The 16,614-nt window shown below is 38.9% G+C and overlaps 1 protein-coding gene across 3 annotated transcripts; it reads left to right on the forward strand.

Annotated features, from left to right (window-relative positions):
- Positions 1 to 9,335: 9,335 nt before the first annotated feature.
- LOC115791589 (uncharacterized) lies at positions 9,336 to 15,972 on the forward strand. Of its 3 annotated transcripts, XM_030745711.1 has the most exons (10): positions 9,336 to 9,545; positions 10,912 to 11,014; positions 11,125 to 11,265; positions 11,376 to 11,551; positions 11,687 to 11,823; positions 12,074 to 12,167; positions 12,259 to 12,594; positions 12,700 to 12,856; positions 12,939 to 13,066; positions 13,218 to 15,972. In XM_030745711.1, exons 2-10 carry the CDS (start codon positions 10,918 to 10,920, stop codon positions 13,536 to 13,538), a joined length of 1,587 nt encoding a protein of 528 aa, XP_030601571.1. In that variant the 5' UTR covers positions 9,336 to 9,545; positions 10,912 to 10,917; the 3' UTR covers positions 13,539 to 15,972. The 3 variants fall into 3 exon arrangements, with proteins under 3 accessions (XP_030601571.1, XP_030601573.1, XP_030601572.1); XM_030745713.1 differs by lacking the exon at positions 11,125 to 11,265 and having other exon boundaries at positions 13,218 to 15,971; XM_030745712.1 differs by lacking the exon at positions 9,336 to 9,545 and having other exon boundaries at positions 10,690 to 11,014.
- The last annotated feature ends 642 nt before the right edge of the window (positions 15,973 to 16,614 follow it).

The following is a 16,614-nucleotide window of genomic DNA, read 5'->3' on the forward strand; positions in this document are numbered from 1 at the left end:
TAGAATCTGACTCGACCTCCGCAATCCACTTATCTTGCTGCTGTCTAGTTACATTTGAAGCCAAAGCTGAAAGCATTTGAAATGTTTTTGTGTTTTTGCGGAGAAAATGCAACATGACACTGAAAGCTTCAACAGCAAGGACAAGAAAATATACACAAGAGCATGAAGAATCTGCTGCTGGCTTGACTGTCATTTTTCTTTCTGAGCATTTTGCCCTTGGCTAGATTTTCCACAAATTTCCTCATTACAAAACACAATGTTCTGCAGCAGAGCCGTGCACAGCCAGACTTGTGCCAACAGGAAACGGATGTTAAACAGCAGGAGAAACATTTATTATTCTAATTTCGTTGAGCTACATTTGCCCCCCCCCCCTTTACAGCAAACAGTGCAGGTGTGGGAAATGCAGAATGTCAGAGGGAGACCAGGTACTGACATGATGTGTTTAAAAAGCTGTGTTTGAACCTGAGGCGTTCCAGTGAAAGTAAATCCTCGAAGTTGTTTAACTTTCCTGCACTGCGAGGATAGTTTAAAAAAATAAATCAATTATTAAAACATAATTTTCAAGCAAACTCTGCAGCCAGAAAGACAAAACACAGGAGCTAAAGTTTATATGGCTCTCTTGCTCCTAGCTTTAGCATTAGCATGATGGTTTAGCATACACATCACTACAGGCACTGCACCAATCCACCTGTCAATCTCCCACTCAGCTGCCCCCCCTCTTGATCCTGAGAAACTCCTTTAACTGGGGCAATACCTCATTAGTAACCCTAAGTGGGCAATCCACCCTTTTACAAATAAGAACCATAGACTCAGACTCGAAGATGCTGCACAAGCAATCTATTTCAGAGCATTTAAGGTGAGGGAAATTGTTGTCAGTGAAAGTGCACACTGAATGCCCAGCTGGCAGAGTCCAATGCCATCATTTTGCAGGTTGAAGACACCACAACAAAAACCTGTCTGAGCTGTTCCATCCCAAAAACTTTACTGATGAATATGTTCCCACCCACCCATCCATCCATCATTGCATTTTTAGTGCAAAGGACATGAGCCTGGAGCCTGTAGACACTGGTCTTGAAAACTTACCTTAAAGTTTTCTGGATCGTTCTTCTCATACATGCCCTGCGTCACGTTCACATGCCACACTAGTGTTAATAAAGTGCTAATAAAAAAAGCTTACAGAAAAAAAAAGGGACACAGCAGTGCAGCAAATTGAAAAGACACAAGTCTCGGTGAAAGCTGTAGAGACCGGGACTCTGAAACAGGGTCAATTCGTTTCCACTTAACAAGCCGATGGTTCTCACCATCCTGCTGTGTGCAAGTTTGTTTTGCAGAGAAAAAAGCAAAACAAAAGAAAACAAAAACAAAACAAAGTGTTTGTGGATTAGGATGTGGTAATTAGTCATACTTATTCAGAAATGTCAGCACAGAGAATGAAAAGATAATTAATTGAGGGTCTACTGTCACTCCCAACAATCTATGCACTCTGTGTTTGTGCAGCTTTTCTTCCTTCATTTGTCAGCCTCTTTAACCTGAGGCCGTCACTCATTTTATTTACAGGCTTATAGTTTAGTCATTACTTTGGATTATTCACAAATGCCATTTCTTGTAATATGAGTGCTATGACTGATTTTCTGAAAAACAAAAAAACTTTTATCCATTTCTGCTTCATTTTTAGCTGATCCTCATAAAAAGAACTGACTTTCGATAGCAGTAACTGGCTACTGACAACTGACGACTTCGAAGAAGTCCAACGCATTGACTTTTATGTGATTTTTGTGTTTTTAATTAGTTTTATTTGTTTGTTTTGTTGCAGTTTGTCGTTTTTTCTACCTGTTGCTATACTGTATGTCATGGATACCTTTTTCATAGTGGTGTGAACTTGTTTCATTGAGTACGTGCTTGTAAAGCTCTTTAGAACCATAATGCACCAAATGCACTTTATTTTTCTTCTTTCTTTATTAAAATTGATTACTTGATAACATTTAGTTTTCTAAACTTTTAATCAAAAGTTTTGAGAACTAAATCAAAATAAGCATATTTTGACTTCTAGCAATCAAAATTTAAATTTAATTACAAGCAATTAAACTAATAAGATGCTGATTGAAACAAAAGAAAAAGGATGTGTCTGAATAGAGAAAATGGAAACAAAGGCAATAAAGAAACAGAATTTTGCACACTGGACTGTATAATTGATAAGTTATAGATATGTAAACATCAAAAAGCATTTCTTAGAAACTTCCAGTGTTTCACTTTTTTGTTGCTGGCCTTGTGCACACTCACATGCACATCTGTGTAACAGGAACATTTTCTTACCCAGAGTGGGAAAAATCGACTGACACACACACAGCATTTGCAAAGTTGCTCGCACACAAAAACTCACACACACAGTTCTTTGAATTCCATTTGCCCTATAAACCTCCCCAAACTCTTCTTAATTCCATCCATCCATCCATTAATTCTTCCTTTCAAAAGCAAAGCCAGGGGAGTAATCCACAATCTCAGGATCTTCTCTTTTTTGGCTTCCAAATGCAAATGGAAATCCTTGTTCTACAAACGGCTTATTGAATGGCTTAGCGAGGCAGCTGCTGCTTCTCACTGGTTTCCTGCAGCTGAACGAGAAGTTCATCTATTCATGGTTACGACCCAGACGATCCTCTGAAGCTCTGTTTTCTCACCCTACTTCACCCGAATGATAACGTAAAAACAGAGTACTGATTAGTACACTGTAATTACACTAAAAAAGAACATTCGATACTTTACTTCCAAAACTTTATTTCTATTGAAAATCTTGCAACAGGTTTCAGCAATAGTAACTCTTGCAAGTCAAATGTAGTATTGACCAGTTTAGACTCACTCTCCTCCAAAGAGCAACTTACACTGACAGACTTTGCAAGCCGTTATTATGACCTGTAGTTCAATTTTAAATTTAAGAGAGCTCTAGAGGGTACGTGAATATAAAATCTGTTCTGGTTGGGCTAGAGACCTATCCACAACTAATCTAGCAATTTAAGGCTTCTGACTTAATTAAGTTGATCTTTTCCAATCTTTAATCAAGAAACCAAGTTTTGGTGCCTAAACTTGACCAAACAACACATTAAATCTCATGTAAACAGGCAGTGAAAGCAAAACTTAAAATGTTAAAATGTTGAGTGGCTTTGCATCATCCACACTCAGCATGTCCTCAGAGTGAAAACGTAGGTATTGGTCGTTTCTGCAGGCGCGAATTACGACCAATATTTACATTTTGAAAGGGGAAAAAAGTGACATCTAGTGGTTGTAGACGGAAGTGCGTTTAAAAAATGTGTTCAGTTTTGTCTGGCAGACCCCAAAAGAAGACGTAAGTATTGATTTCGTCACATTCGTTATTCATGTACGGAAGTCATTATTTTGCTGTGGGATAGTATGACATGACAGCCTGGGCGCGAACCATCAACCTTCTGATTGATAAATTACTATTCTATCCTCCGAGGCACGGCAACATTACCCAAGGACATGTCCATATGACATGTGAAGCTAGAGGTAGGCGCGGTCATTTGGAAACGTAAATATAGGTCGTATTTCGGGGCCCTGCAGAAACGACGGATGCTTACTTTTTGATTGGAGGACATGTTGTCCACACTATATACTTGCCACCTGACATCGCAACTTGTAAGGTTATTTCATGAACTGTCATGGTCCTGAGTTTTGCACCCACAGTTTTATCTTACTGGATTCTATATTGGTTATAATCTGTGATTTGTGATGTTTGAAATGCTTGGTTCATAGCTTTCAGGGTTTTTGTTGTTGTTTTTACAGGTGTATAAAAATCAAGCACCTAGGCATGCAGACTGCTCCTACAAACATTTGTGAAAGAATGGGTTGCTCTCAGGAATTCAAGTACGGCCTTTGAGGTGTGACGGACGAATACAACAAAATAAAAGATACAACCGGCATAAAAACTGTGAAATTTTCTAAAATCTGATAATAAACGTGAATCCAACGTGTACTCTTTTGCAACTTTATCAGGAGTGTCCTCGTAACATCGCGCCACAACATGAGTAACATCCTCCCTGCCCCAGCAGTGGAGATGTGTTCTCTGGAGTGACAAATCACACTTCTACGTCTGGCAATCTGATTGGCCAGCCTGGGTTTGGCGGTTGCCAGGAGAACAGTACTTGTCTGACTGCATTGTGCCAAGTGTAAAGTTTGGTGGAGGGGGGGGGGTTATGGTGTGGGGTTGTTTTTCAGGAGCTGGGCTCAGCCCCTTAGTTTCAGTGAAAGGAACTCTTAATGCTTCAGCATACGAAGACATTTGGGACAATTTCATGCTCCCAACGTAACGTTGTGGGAACAGTTTGGGGATGGCCCCTTCCTGTTTCAATATGACTGTACACCAGTGCACAAAGCAGGTCTATAAAGACATGGATGAGCCAGTTTGGTGAGTCCTGACATCATTAGAATTAGAGTGCAGACTGCAAGCCAGGCCTTTTTGTCCAACTTAAGTGTCTGATCTCATAAATGTGCTTCCTGAAGAATGGCCAAAAATTTCCATAAACACTTCCCAGAAGAGTTGAACCTGTGAAGCTGCAAAGGGTGGGGTGACATCATATTAAACCCTATGGATTAAAAATGGGATATCACTTAAGTTCATATGTGTGTGAAGGCAGACAAGCGAATACTTTTGGCATTGTAGTGCAGTTCTCGGTACTTTTGTAATTTGGGTTTTGTTTGCATTTTGAGTTATTTATGTCTTTGTCTCTACGTTAGGTATTCCCCTCTTAGGTTCCTTTCTGTTTTATTTTGATACTTGGTTAGGTGGAGAGTGGGATGAAGAAGCTCCTCTCCTGCCACCTTGAGGCAACTGTTTGTTGTAATTTGGCGCTATATAAATAAAACTGAATTAAATTGAATACGCCATCATCTCTCGTGTCTATTTAGCTTTACTGCCTCATTGTCCTTGATTTGTTTCACTTGCGTCTTGTTACCCCAGTGTTTCTACTTTGCCCCAGTTGTGCTTTGTCTGACCATCTGTTTAAACATCCCTTTTGTTTACCACCCTTGTGTGTTCCTGCCATTTGTTGGAGTTATTTGTTGTTTTGGCTTATAGACTTTATCTTCATGGAACTTCTTCTCTACCACCATTAATAAGTGTGTTTTGAGATTATCTTGCCTGTTTTCGAGTCCTTGTATTGGGTCCACTTTCTAACAACCCATAACGCTTGTCCACAGGATACTACACTGTGATGCACCAACTGAGCAATTGGGTGCACAAGTTTGAATTTATTTTGGATTTTGTCTAATCCAAACAGGGTCAAAATTGTACATGGAGGCTCAAATCTATACCCACACCCACACTAATATTCGGTTAAATGTCCCTTAGCAAGTTGCACCTTGACCAGATGCTTTTGGTAGCTATCAACAAGCTTCTGGCATAATTCTGGCTGGATTTTATGCCTTTTAAGGACAGTCCTCAAATTTTCAATAGGGCTGAGTTTGGGGCTTTACAGAAGCTTAACGTCCGCCTGCTTTATCCAGTCCAAAAACCATTTTGATGCATCTTTGGGATCATTGTCCTATTGGAACACTCATTTGTGTCCAGGTTTTGATCATCTAGCTGTTAGTCTAGCTGATGATCACTAAGAGAAGTTTATAGGCCTTGGCCATGTCACGTTAAAAGATGGTTTAACATTCAGCACCACTTATTGAAATATTTAAGTAAATAGATGTATATATTTGAGCCTGTATGTATATTGTGTGTGGATCAGAGAAAATCCAAAATAAATTCAAACTTGCACCCAGTTCTTGTTTTTAAAGTCATTTAAGATGTGTGCTGTACAATCATTCCACCCGGGAAAAAGAACAGTTCAACGAGCTCATTAAAAGCCCAAAATTACAATGACATTCATGCCCAGGATGAGTGTATGTAAACTTCTGGCCACAACTGTACTTATCCATGGCCTCCCCAGGTGTCCTCATGGTCGCCCCAAATCAAGCATAATCCTGGCATTAGCAGTCATACTACAGCAGGAAGACCACCTCGAGTGGTTGGGGTTTGGTGCTATAACATTTAGGTAAGCATTTTCACACTTTTTTTGGTTCATTTCACCTCATGACACAAAGAAACTGCTTTTGCTTCTTTTGTATTAAAAATTGAGAACCGCAGAATCACCAGTGTAAGAAGCAATTCCAAAGGACTGCTTCATACATAACAGACGTGTTTTAGTGCAAAAACATTCTCTTGTCACCTGAAATAACTGAATAGATGTAAAAAGGTCTTAATGATTTGAAGCAATGGTTTGAAGCTTTAATAGGACACTTTAATGTTAAATCATCGCATAAAATGTGACAGAATGGGCATCATTTATATGCTAATGTGAAAGTGATTTTGAGCATTGCCGCTTTTATATGTCATTAACGTGAATTTATATCAGCTGCGTTAAAATTTCAAGGGACTTCAATAAGGAGAGAAACACCTCATCTGTTGAGGTCAGTCTGTTTGATCAAACACAGACTGCTGTGCTTGTCACAATCACAAAAATACGTTTTGCAACTCATTCCTTTAAAGCAGACAATTACATTCTCTGCATTAAATTACATTAAGGTGAACTGAAGTGAGTCAAACGGAATCAAATTGAACCGACTCGGACTGGAACGAACTGAAGTGCCATTGAATTTGCCATCTATTGAAATGAACTCAACATAGAGAGTACAGACCTGTGCTGCTGGTGGCTGATAAGCAGAGCACAGTATGTATGTGTGTGTCTGTGTGTGTCAGGCCTGTATCTCCTGTTTGATCAGTGTAGTTGGGATTGTTGTTACTGAATGTCAGACACTTCTATGCATTGCACTGTTTGGCAGATGCAGACTGAGCATTGTGTCAGCACTGGCAGTCACCCACCTCGACTGTAAGCTGTATGTATGTGCTTGTGTGTGTGTGTGTGTGTGTGTGTGTGTGTGTGTGTGTGTGTGTGTGTGTGTGTGTGTGTGTGTGTGTGTGTGTGTACGAGATCTAACACAGAGACAGGAGAGAATGAGTTCTCAGTGTGTGCTGAGTGTGAACACAAAGCTCACTGTACAACAAAAACAATATCAAAATTGGATCTCTTTCAGCAATGCAGAGGAGTATATAGCAGAGCAAAGGTAACAGAGCAGTAGATGCATCCTAATAGTAAGTCTGCAGATTACTGAATAAAGTATAGTGTGTGTGTGTGTGTGTGTGTGTGTGTGTGTGTGTGTGTGTGTGTGTGTGTGTGTGTGTGTGTGTGTGTGTGTGTGCATATATGTCATAACAAAAAAGCGTCATATGGAACATTTTGGTTTGTGTTACAATCTTTGTTTATTGTGTTCTGTTTCCTCAGCATCTTCCTTTTCCATTTGCCTGCTCTGTTCCTCCACCCTATTCTTTTATTACTTCTACTACTTCCTGCATTATTGAAAAGGTTCTTCGAGTGGCTTTCTGTGCTTTTGCTTCACTTCTTTCTCTTTCTTGGCTTGATTTAGTTCACCTGTGCCTGATCATCCTTTTCCCTGGCGTGTGCGTATATTGTCTGCATGTTCTTGACCCCTGAATCCTGGGCATGGCTGTTTGCACCCCAGTTAAGACAATGCTTGTGACTGCACAAGATAAGTTGTTGATGGTGCAATTTGAAAACCATATCAAAGACAGAATAAAATCTCACACACACATTATCCTCAGGGAGTATCTATTGTCCTTCAGCTGGCTAACTGTTCTGATTTCACTTCTTTGGATCTCGTCAGGATTTCTGATTCTCCTGCACGTGCAGCTAATTGCAAGTTCTTGGTTTCAGCTTCTTGTTGCCATTCCCAGTTGTGTCTACATAATCTGCCCTTTTGTGAACTTTTGGTCATAAAGTTGACTTTATTTTAGATTATTCTCAAACATGTCAGAGTGAAGAGGAGAGAGTGTCTGTTACGATATGCAGCAACTCCTCCCTTTCATGCTCATAAAAAGCTCTCCTAGCAGCCCAGCTTGGAGCCATAACAGAGCCTCAGTTAAGAATCTGCGCTAATTAAGAAATATACAGTATGACAGCCTCCTCAAGTACAGCTGCCAATCATAAGATAATATAATTAGAGAGGACGTATCTGATGTATATCAGAAAAATGACTAGTTCACCCGTAGGTGGTGCAGAGGAGCTGAGGAGTTAATTGCTAAACTACTGATTGTGGATTTTGAGTAAGAAGAAATTGTAACACATTCAAGGTTTTAAAAATTGATGTAGCAGTTATCTATCAAAAAAATACTTCAGTGATGAAAACTATGATCAAAGTTTTCTAGCCAGCTATAAGGAGTATTTAAAAGACAAAAAAGCTTCTTTTTTTTTTTTTTGCTCTCTAAAGGCACATTATCAGTTGCAAAGAACAAAGTACTTTGCAGGTAAAAGCCATGCTAAATCCACAATTTGGGGCCAAAATTGCAAAAACAGCAGAAGGAAGCTTCTGGATTGGTCATTTGAGATCGAGTGTTTATCCAGTATATTAGTGATACTGAGGGAGAAGTTCATAAAAGATTTAAGGACAAGGACTGTGATCAGAAAAACTATCTGAAGACAAAGTCAGAACAAGGACCGACGAAGCGCTCTCGTTATTTTTAGTTAAAACTTTGAAATTTGTTCTCTGTGTATCAGTTTGTATAATCAGTTTAACTTGTGTTTATGGAGCCCCACAAGTAATAAATGGCAGATGTCAAATTCCTAATATGCAACTGAAAAGGCAGGCCGGAGCTATTAGTAATGATACATTTCCTGCCATTGGAGTGTAATGCAAAAATATACCGTGATTAAAGATCTGCACAATTTCCCCCTTTTATTTTTTCCACCGCTTACTAGAGCCTCTTTTTTTTTTTTTTCCCTAAATGAACAGATGGACAGAACGTGGGGTCACCTATTATAGATGCATTGTTCAGGTCAGCAAAGATTCAGCAGTCATACAGTTGAAGAAATCAGAATATTTGATCAGAATTAAAAACACTAGAAAATTGTGTTGGAAAATAGTGGTTGCAGTTTTCAGGCTCATATGCAGCCCTATCTTCTCATACATGTTTTACCTGAAAAGTGGCTCTGCAGTAGAGTTCAAACACGGTTTTGTATTCATCCATCCATCCATTATCTTCCGCTTATCCTGTTCAGGGTTGGGGGGGGGGGCGGGGGGGGCTGGAGCCTATCCCAGCTGTCATAAGGGCAGGGTACACCCTGCACAGGTCGCCAGCCTGTCGCAGGGCTAACACAGAGAGACAGACAACCATTCACACTCACACCTAATACACAGCAAAATCAGAAGTGTTAGATTTCAAGTGTTGTTGTTGTCTGTTAAAAATACAGTGTTAATTCAACACTTGTTTAGTCTAGTCAACGATATAAGTGTTAGTTTCCCAAAAGAGTTGGTGTCATTCCAGGGAGTTAAATTTAAGTAACTCTATCTGGTGTTAAGTTTAAAATCAACACCTGACAGAGTTGCTCCCAGAATTTCAACGTATCTGTGACGTGTTTGTTCAAGAGCGGGGACAGCAGCAGTCTCATGCAGTCTGGAGCTTACATCGTGACAAGGTAAGTTTTTGCATGATATTTTTTATGGCTGCATTCATTTTCCCTTTGCGCAAGTTTATTGATTAATACATAGTTTGCTTAACGTAAGTATATGCGTTTGGATATCACGGTATATATGTACAACTGCAATTTTTTGTGAGAGGTTAAAGCTAGCCAAACTGGTGTAGCATGAGGTGTCGGGTTAGCTGAACATTAAAACTTATAAAATCTGAAGGCCATCTGAGTTAACATATTTAGCTGTGGTGTCGTTTTCTTGACGGTCTTGGCTTTAATATGGCATAATGTTTCGAGGGGGTAGAGTGCCTGTGCTGGACCCGGGGCTTGAGCTCCTGCTTGTCGATGGACAGGTGCTAAAATCAGAAAAGCTATAAGAGGCCGGTGGTATGTTGCTGCTGGAAGAATAGCTGGAGGGTTCCTAGAGAAAAAACACACCGGGCCGCCACACCAAGTCCTGCGCTAAACCCGGAGCTTTTAATCGGCAGGAGTAGTTTATTTATTTATCATTTTCAAAGTTTTGGGCTAAATTAAAAAAAAAAGTTTTAACTTTAGCTTGTTAGCGGAGCTGGCAACAGGGTCGCATACCCTCCCGCCATCACCTGCTGCCATGGGTAATAAAGGTCTGAAATGCTGGTGAGTTTTTATAACTTTACTCAATGCTGCAGCTCTCCATGCATATAAAAAAATAACGTTACTGTCATGTTTATACCTTCAAGTGATGTTATATTGTCAAACTCTTTATTTATGGGTGTTGGTGCTGTTAGTCGTCATGACGGCATTCCTGACCTCGCGCCATTACCCATAATTCGTAGCGGAATCCAGTAGTTTACTTCCGCTTGCACTGTTGTTTACATTGCAGGGTTACACACTTGCTGTTCATTTAAACATTTTTACAATGCAGTTTCTTTTACATGGCGTAATGGCATTGCAAGGATGTTTTTAAAAAGCAGCGAGGACAATTCAGTAACAGTGCCTCACTTGTACGCCTTGAATCTTGCACCTGTTTAAGTATGAAAATACTAAAACTAATTAAAACTAAGCATTAAACCAAAAATAAAAACTAATAAAAACGAACAAAACCACTCTGAAAACTAATTAAAACTAACTGAATTGGAGAACAAAAAGTAAAAACTAACTAAAACCTAACTATAATGTAAAATCCAAAACTATTATAACCTTGGTGCTGGCTCCCATTATTTAGGTGGGGACTGGTTGGCATGACTTGTGCATATGAGAATCAAAGAAGCATTTCCGCAGTCGATTTCATGCGAGTAAAGCAAAGCAAAAATGTTTCTGTCTCTACACATTCACGGTGAATATACTGTAAATAATGGCACATTTGGTTGCCTTTTCTTTTTTTCTTCATTAGTACATCATGTTGGTGAAGGTGAGATTTGGAGAAACGCAGAAGTATGTCAAAGTAGCTGAGACTGAAGATGGTTATGATGACTTCAGCACATTTCTTCAGAAAGGTTGGCATCAGTTTTCATGTAGTACAGAATGTTTGTGTAAATGGACTATTTGCTATAAAACCGTGCTATAAAAAGTTTTTCCATTGCTCTAAATATAATATTTTTATCAGTCATTGTGAAGCTAGGTCTTCCTCTTGAGACTGAGCTACACTTGACAGATGAATCAGGGACAGAAGTTGATGCAGATGTGTTTGAGGATCTTTTGCAAGCAGGGAACCTTACTGTTAGGGTGACAACTGAGAAGTCAACAGGTGAGGCTCAGCCTTGTTGAGGAAGGAGTAGATCATGAATTTAGAAAAATAAAGTATTTAGAACAAATTTTATCCATTTGCTGTATACATTTTTTTTCCACTGTTTCCAGTTGTGCTTCAACATGATTTATCATCTACTTCGCTGGAGTCAACCATGTCAGACAATTCATCTGTGTCAGTTTCTGGAGACTCCTTGCTAGCATCTTCTGACTCATCTGATGCCACAGTGATTGTTCACACAAACGGAGGGACGAGAACACATGCTGAACGGGAAGCAGCAAAAGAGGTGTGCAGCTTTTGTAACAAATGATGTAAAACATCAGGCACAAAGAATTTTGCTGTTAAACTGTGGGTTGTTTGTTGAATTTGATGTTGATAAAGATAGATGAAATTTCTGACTATGTGATGCTTAATCTTGTAGATGGTGAGAAATGCTCTCCAGGTTAAACCAGGTGGACAGGTTATTTTGGATGAATACGATAAACTGCGGTCACTGACGGATGGCACAAGAAGACGTTTGGTAAACCTCCTTGTGGCCAACATGGTTGAAATTCATGGGTAAGACATCAATATTCATATTTATACTTTAAAAATGTTTAAAAGAGCACATTCAGTTTAGGACATTGCATATCAGTAAAGCAATTTCTTTAATATATCCTATAATGGAAATAAACATCAAATGGCTAAAGCATGACATAAAAACTGACAATTTGAGAGAGACTAAAACTCATTGAAGCAAATAACAGTAGAATTTGTCCCCTTTAAATCCTGATAGAATTGTTGTAGCTATGTCATGTTTATCTTTCAGGATGATCCCACCAGTCTCTGTGAGAACTAAATATGCTTTGGGCATCATCTCTCTATTTCCCAGCCTCAAAGATCCATATTCAGACAATGGATATGTAAGTTTTTAAATGAAAGTCTTTTATGACAGTTTATGCAGTAGTAATATATTCTGAATTTGCTCTACAATTTTGTATTTTACTATCACAGGAACACTTCTATGACCAACAGAGTGGATCTGGCTACTTGGCTTGGAGAATAAAAACTGTTCAGCGCAACTCGGCAGCTCAGTCCCGGAGATCCTCCACCAGCACAGCCTATCAAGATAGTCCAAAGAGAAAGAGAGAGGTTTCCTGCACCGATAAGCAGCTGCTTGGTGAGGAGTGTCGTGAAGCGATATCCTTTTTGAAACATTCAACTGATGAATCGGCAGTCAAAGAGAAGATGAGGGCCACATTTCAGTATCGTCAAACACTGGTTCAAGATCAACAGTGCTCTTCAACAGTCTTGGATGTCTTCCCACGATTCCTTAACATCACTGGCTTGGTAAGACAAACAACTTATTATTAATATTATTATTATTAAGTGAATCATCACTCAAAGTATACACTTTCAACATGAAATAGTATAAAGATGCACATTCTTCTGTAGATTGACCAGGACTTCACCATGATGTTTGGAGAGGAGGTGTCGGGCAGATTTTTGGCAAAATGGCCTACTTTTTTCAAACCTAGGATCCTGACAGAGTGCAGAAAACTGACTTCTAATGAGCACATTGAAGAGCTCTTGTATTCGCAGCACGACACAGGTGGGTCTGGTTAGTTTGGCTCACTCTTTAAAATATCAGTTATGTATCATTTGAATGTGTCTTTTACCTGTGTTTCCCCTAGGCTGGGACAGTGACCTGTCAAGCATTCTACTGTTGCTTCACTTGCTTCCACCTACCTCCAAAGGCCACAAGAAGAGTGCCAAAATCAGCTCATGTCAAGCTGTGGACCATGTTGTGAGATATCTGCAGGTATGCAAATCATACTGTATTTATGTGGTTATTCTGATGATCCTACTTCTTGTGTTGAAGCACTTTCTTATTGGCTTTGTTAGCTATTTGAATGTAGCTGTGCTATATTTCATGGATTTCTATCATTCCTCTTCTATACATTTTGTCAAAGATGGGAGCCAGTGTCGAAACCTTCCTTGCTGGTGTGGAACCGGGACAGCCCTTCCTCCTGTGTGTTGGTGAAAACAAGAGCAGCATCCAAAGATACTACATCATCATTGATCACAAGGCCGTCCCTTGCAAGGCACAGACCTCCTTGGCAGCTTTCGATGAGCTCTTCAAGGCACACTTCATCTTCAGCGTCAACTACCATGAATCCCTCTATAACTTCTATACGTTCATCCAAACCACAGTTTTTAACATTGATGTGGGACATGCCAAGGAAAGTCCCAGAGTCAGGGAACTAAGAGCAAGATTTTTGCACGACACTTGAGGTGATAAATATCCTTAGATGCAAATATGTTTCTTTGTTATGTCTGTAAAGCACACCACAAAAGTTCTGCATTGCTTTGTCAGCATTTAAGACTCCACCATGGTCTATATCCTGGAAAGACGTTACGTTTAAAATGTGGACAGTTGGGATGTTGTTTATCGTTTTGCACATATTCAGGTTTTAAAAAGCATCTTGTTCATTTCCATAGAGATGCTGCTTTGACTTATACTGCTGACAATGTGGACACTCTGAATGAAGTTGGTGAGCCCTCAACTTCACAGGCAGTCAGTACAAACTCTCCTGTAACTACTCAGCCCTCTACTGACAACAATCATATGTTAAATATGTGTTCCTCTGTTGTTGCACAGTTGCAAGCATGTGGTGTTGCTGAGAGCACAGTCCAAGCAATGGTGGGTTCTATGGAGGAACTTGTTAATGACATTCATAGGGATGTAAGAGAGGCAGTTCTTGGCTGCACTTCAGAAATTCAAGGCACAGATTTGGAAAAGAAAATTGAAAAATGTTTTGATCGACTAAAAAATCCCTTTTCAACCTTAAATACTCGAGTCAAAAGACAGAAGTTCTTTGAGGAAAAGTGGGAAATTGTTGAACCTGTTGAGTATGTTCTTGGGGTGCGGTTTGATGTTCGCAGAGATCAAACAACAGGACTTTACAGTCAGGTCCCTGTAACAGATAAATTTGTGTATACGCCCATTCTAGGAACTCTTAAGTCTATGTTCAGGAATGCTGAATTATGTGAAAGTTTTTTGAAAGCCAATCTTCACGAAGAAGGCATTTATAAAGACATATGTGATGGTTCATACTTCAAAAGTAACATTTTGTTTTCCCAGAAAAAACATGTTCTACAGATTCAACTCTATTTTGATGAGTTTGAGACAGCAAACCCTTTAGGTTCAAAGAAAGGAATTCACAAACTTGGTTGTATTTACTTTATTTTGAGAAACCTTCCCCCAAAATATAATTCTGTGTTGATGAATATACATGTTGTGACTCTTTTTCACTCACAAGACCTGAAAACTTATGGCTTTGATGACATCCTAAAGCCTCTTGTTGATGATCTTAAAATTCTTGAAACTCAAGGAATTGAGGTGCCTTTCTCAGACTCACCATTGCTTGGTTCTGTTATACAAGTAACAGGTGACAACCTTGGTTTACACGGACTGTTTGGTTTTGTTGAGTCCTTCAGTGCTACGTATTTCTGTAGATTTTGTTTGACAAGTAAGGATGAGTCACAGTCTGTCTTTACTGAAGATGACCCTGGTATGATTTTTCGTACAAAACAAATCCATGTAGAACATTGTGCAGCTCTACAAGAAAATCCTATGTTGGATTCAACATTTGGTGTCAAAAAGACATGCTTACTCAATACATTGCATTTTTTCCACACCTCTGACAACTATGCAGTTGACATAATGCACGATTTACTTGAAGGTGTAGTACAGTACGAACTCAAACGTGTCTTTCAGTACCTTGTCAACCAGAAGTATCTTTCTTTGGAATCGTTGTCACAGAGGATTCAAAGTTTCAACTATGGTTATATTGAGAGAAAAAATAGGCCAAGTGGGTTGAAAATGGATGAGGTTAGCAAGGATCTTGGACTAAATGCAATTCAGTCTTGGTGTCTTGTGAGAAATGCTCCTCTTATTTTTGGTGATGTATTGGAAAGAAATAACTGTTACTGGAATCTGCTGCTCCTCTTGATACAGATTGTGAATATTGTGTTTTCACCCATTGTAACTAATGGTATGACTTACTATTTGAAGCACTTAATTAAGGACCACCACAAGCTATTTAGATCTTTGTTTCCACAGAAAAGATTGCTTCCAAAGCATCATTTTATGCTACATTATCCACGTTGTATTAGAAAAATAGGTCCACTCCTTCATGTATGGTGCATGAGATTTGAGGCCAAACATAATTTTTTTAAAAGATCAGTGAAAAATTTCAAAAATATCACAAAAGCATTGGTTAAGCAACACCAGAGACAGCTAGCTTACCACTGGGAGAATTTTGATTTTCAGAGATTCGAGTGTGGTCCAGTGAAGACAAAAATTATTAATAGCTTGGACGGAGGTGAGGATTTAAGTTCTGCTTTTAATGTAAGCACATACTGTGAAGTGTCAACCACTAATTGGGTGAAAAACTTTGGAACCGAATATCAGATTGGTATGTTTGTTTGTACTGGAACAAAAACAGAAATGCCTATTTTCAGAAAAGTCACCAACATCATTTTACATGATGAGCAAGCTTTCATTTTGTCTTGCAGAGTGGACACTCTTTATTTTGATGATCATTTCAATGCATACTGTATCAGTGAGAGAGCAGATTCATTTTCTGTGTTTCCAGTTAAGGACTTGGTTTATTACAGACCCTATGACAAGCAGTTTTCTAATGAAATGTGTGAAAAAACATACATTGTGCCACACTGCCATTTTCTATGAGTTCTGTTGTAGCTATTGCAAAGCCAGTGTTTTATGTGGTGTGCTTGTTTAAAATACAGGTGGATTCAAACTGCAACTTGTGTGGTTTTCTTTGTAAATTCAAGTGGCATCTTTTGTTTTTGGAAGTGAATTTGGGATTATTAATTGACTACCAGTAGTATTTTGAAAATCCAGATTTTGATTTAACACTTTCCATTGAGTTGATATATTTTAAACCTTATTCAGTGTTAAATTAACAGATATATGGTGTTAACTTTTGACACTACACACTGGTGTTAGGTAAATTCAACACTGATGTGTGTTAGATTTCAACTATTGAGAGTGTTGTTTTAACTCTATCACGGTGTTAACTGTTTAACACTTTCAAAAGTGTTATTTTAACTCGATCTAGAGTGGACCAATATAGACACTTTGAAAGTGTTGAATTCAACTCCCTAGGAGTTGAATTAACACTTCTAAATTGCCTATAGGCAATTTAGAATCACCAGTTAACCTAACCCCAGCAACAAAACCTCAGTAGTTGCTGAATAACTAAATTGTAAAATGGCGTTTTTAAAAAAATTAAATAAGTCCTATTTAAGTTATAGTTTGGTTTTAGTACATGTTTCAGCTAC

This window comes from Archocentrus centrarchus, chromosome 14 (assembly GCF_007364275.1).
Source record: "Archocentrus centrarchus isolate MPI-CPG fArcCen1 chromosome 14, fArcCen1, whole genome shotgun sequence".
Taxonomy (NCBI): domain Eukaryota; kingdom Metazoa; phylum Chordata; class Actinopteri; order Cichliformes; family Cichlidae; genus Archocentrus; species Archocentrus centrarchus.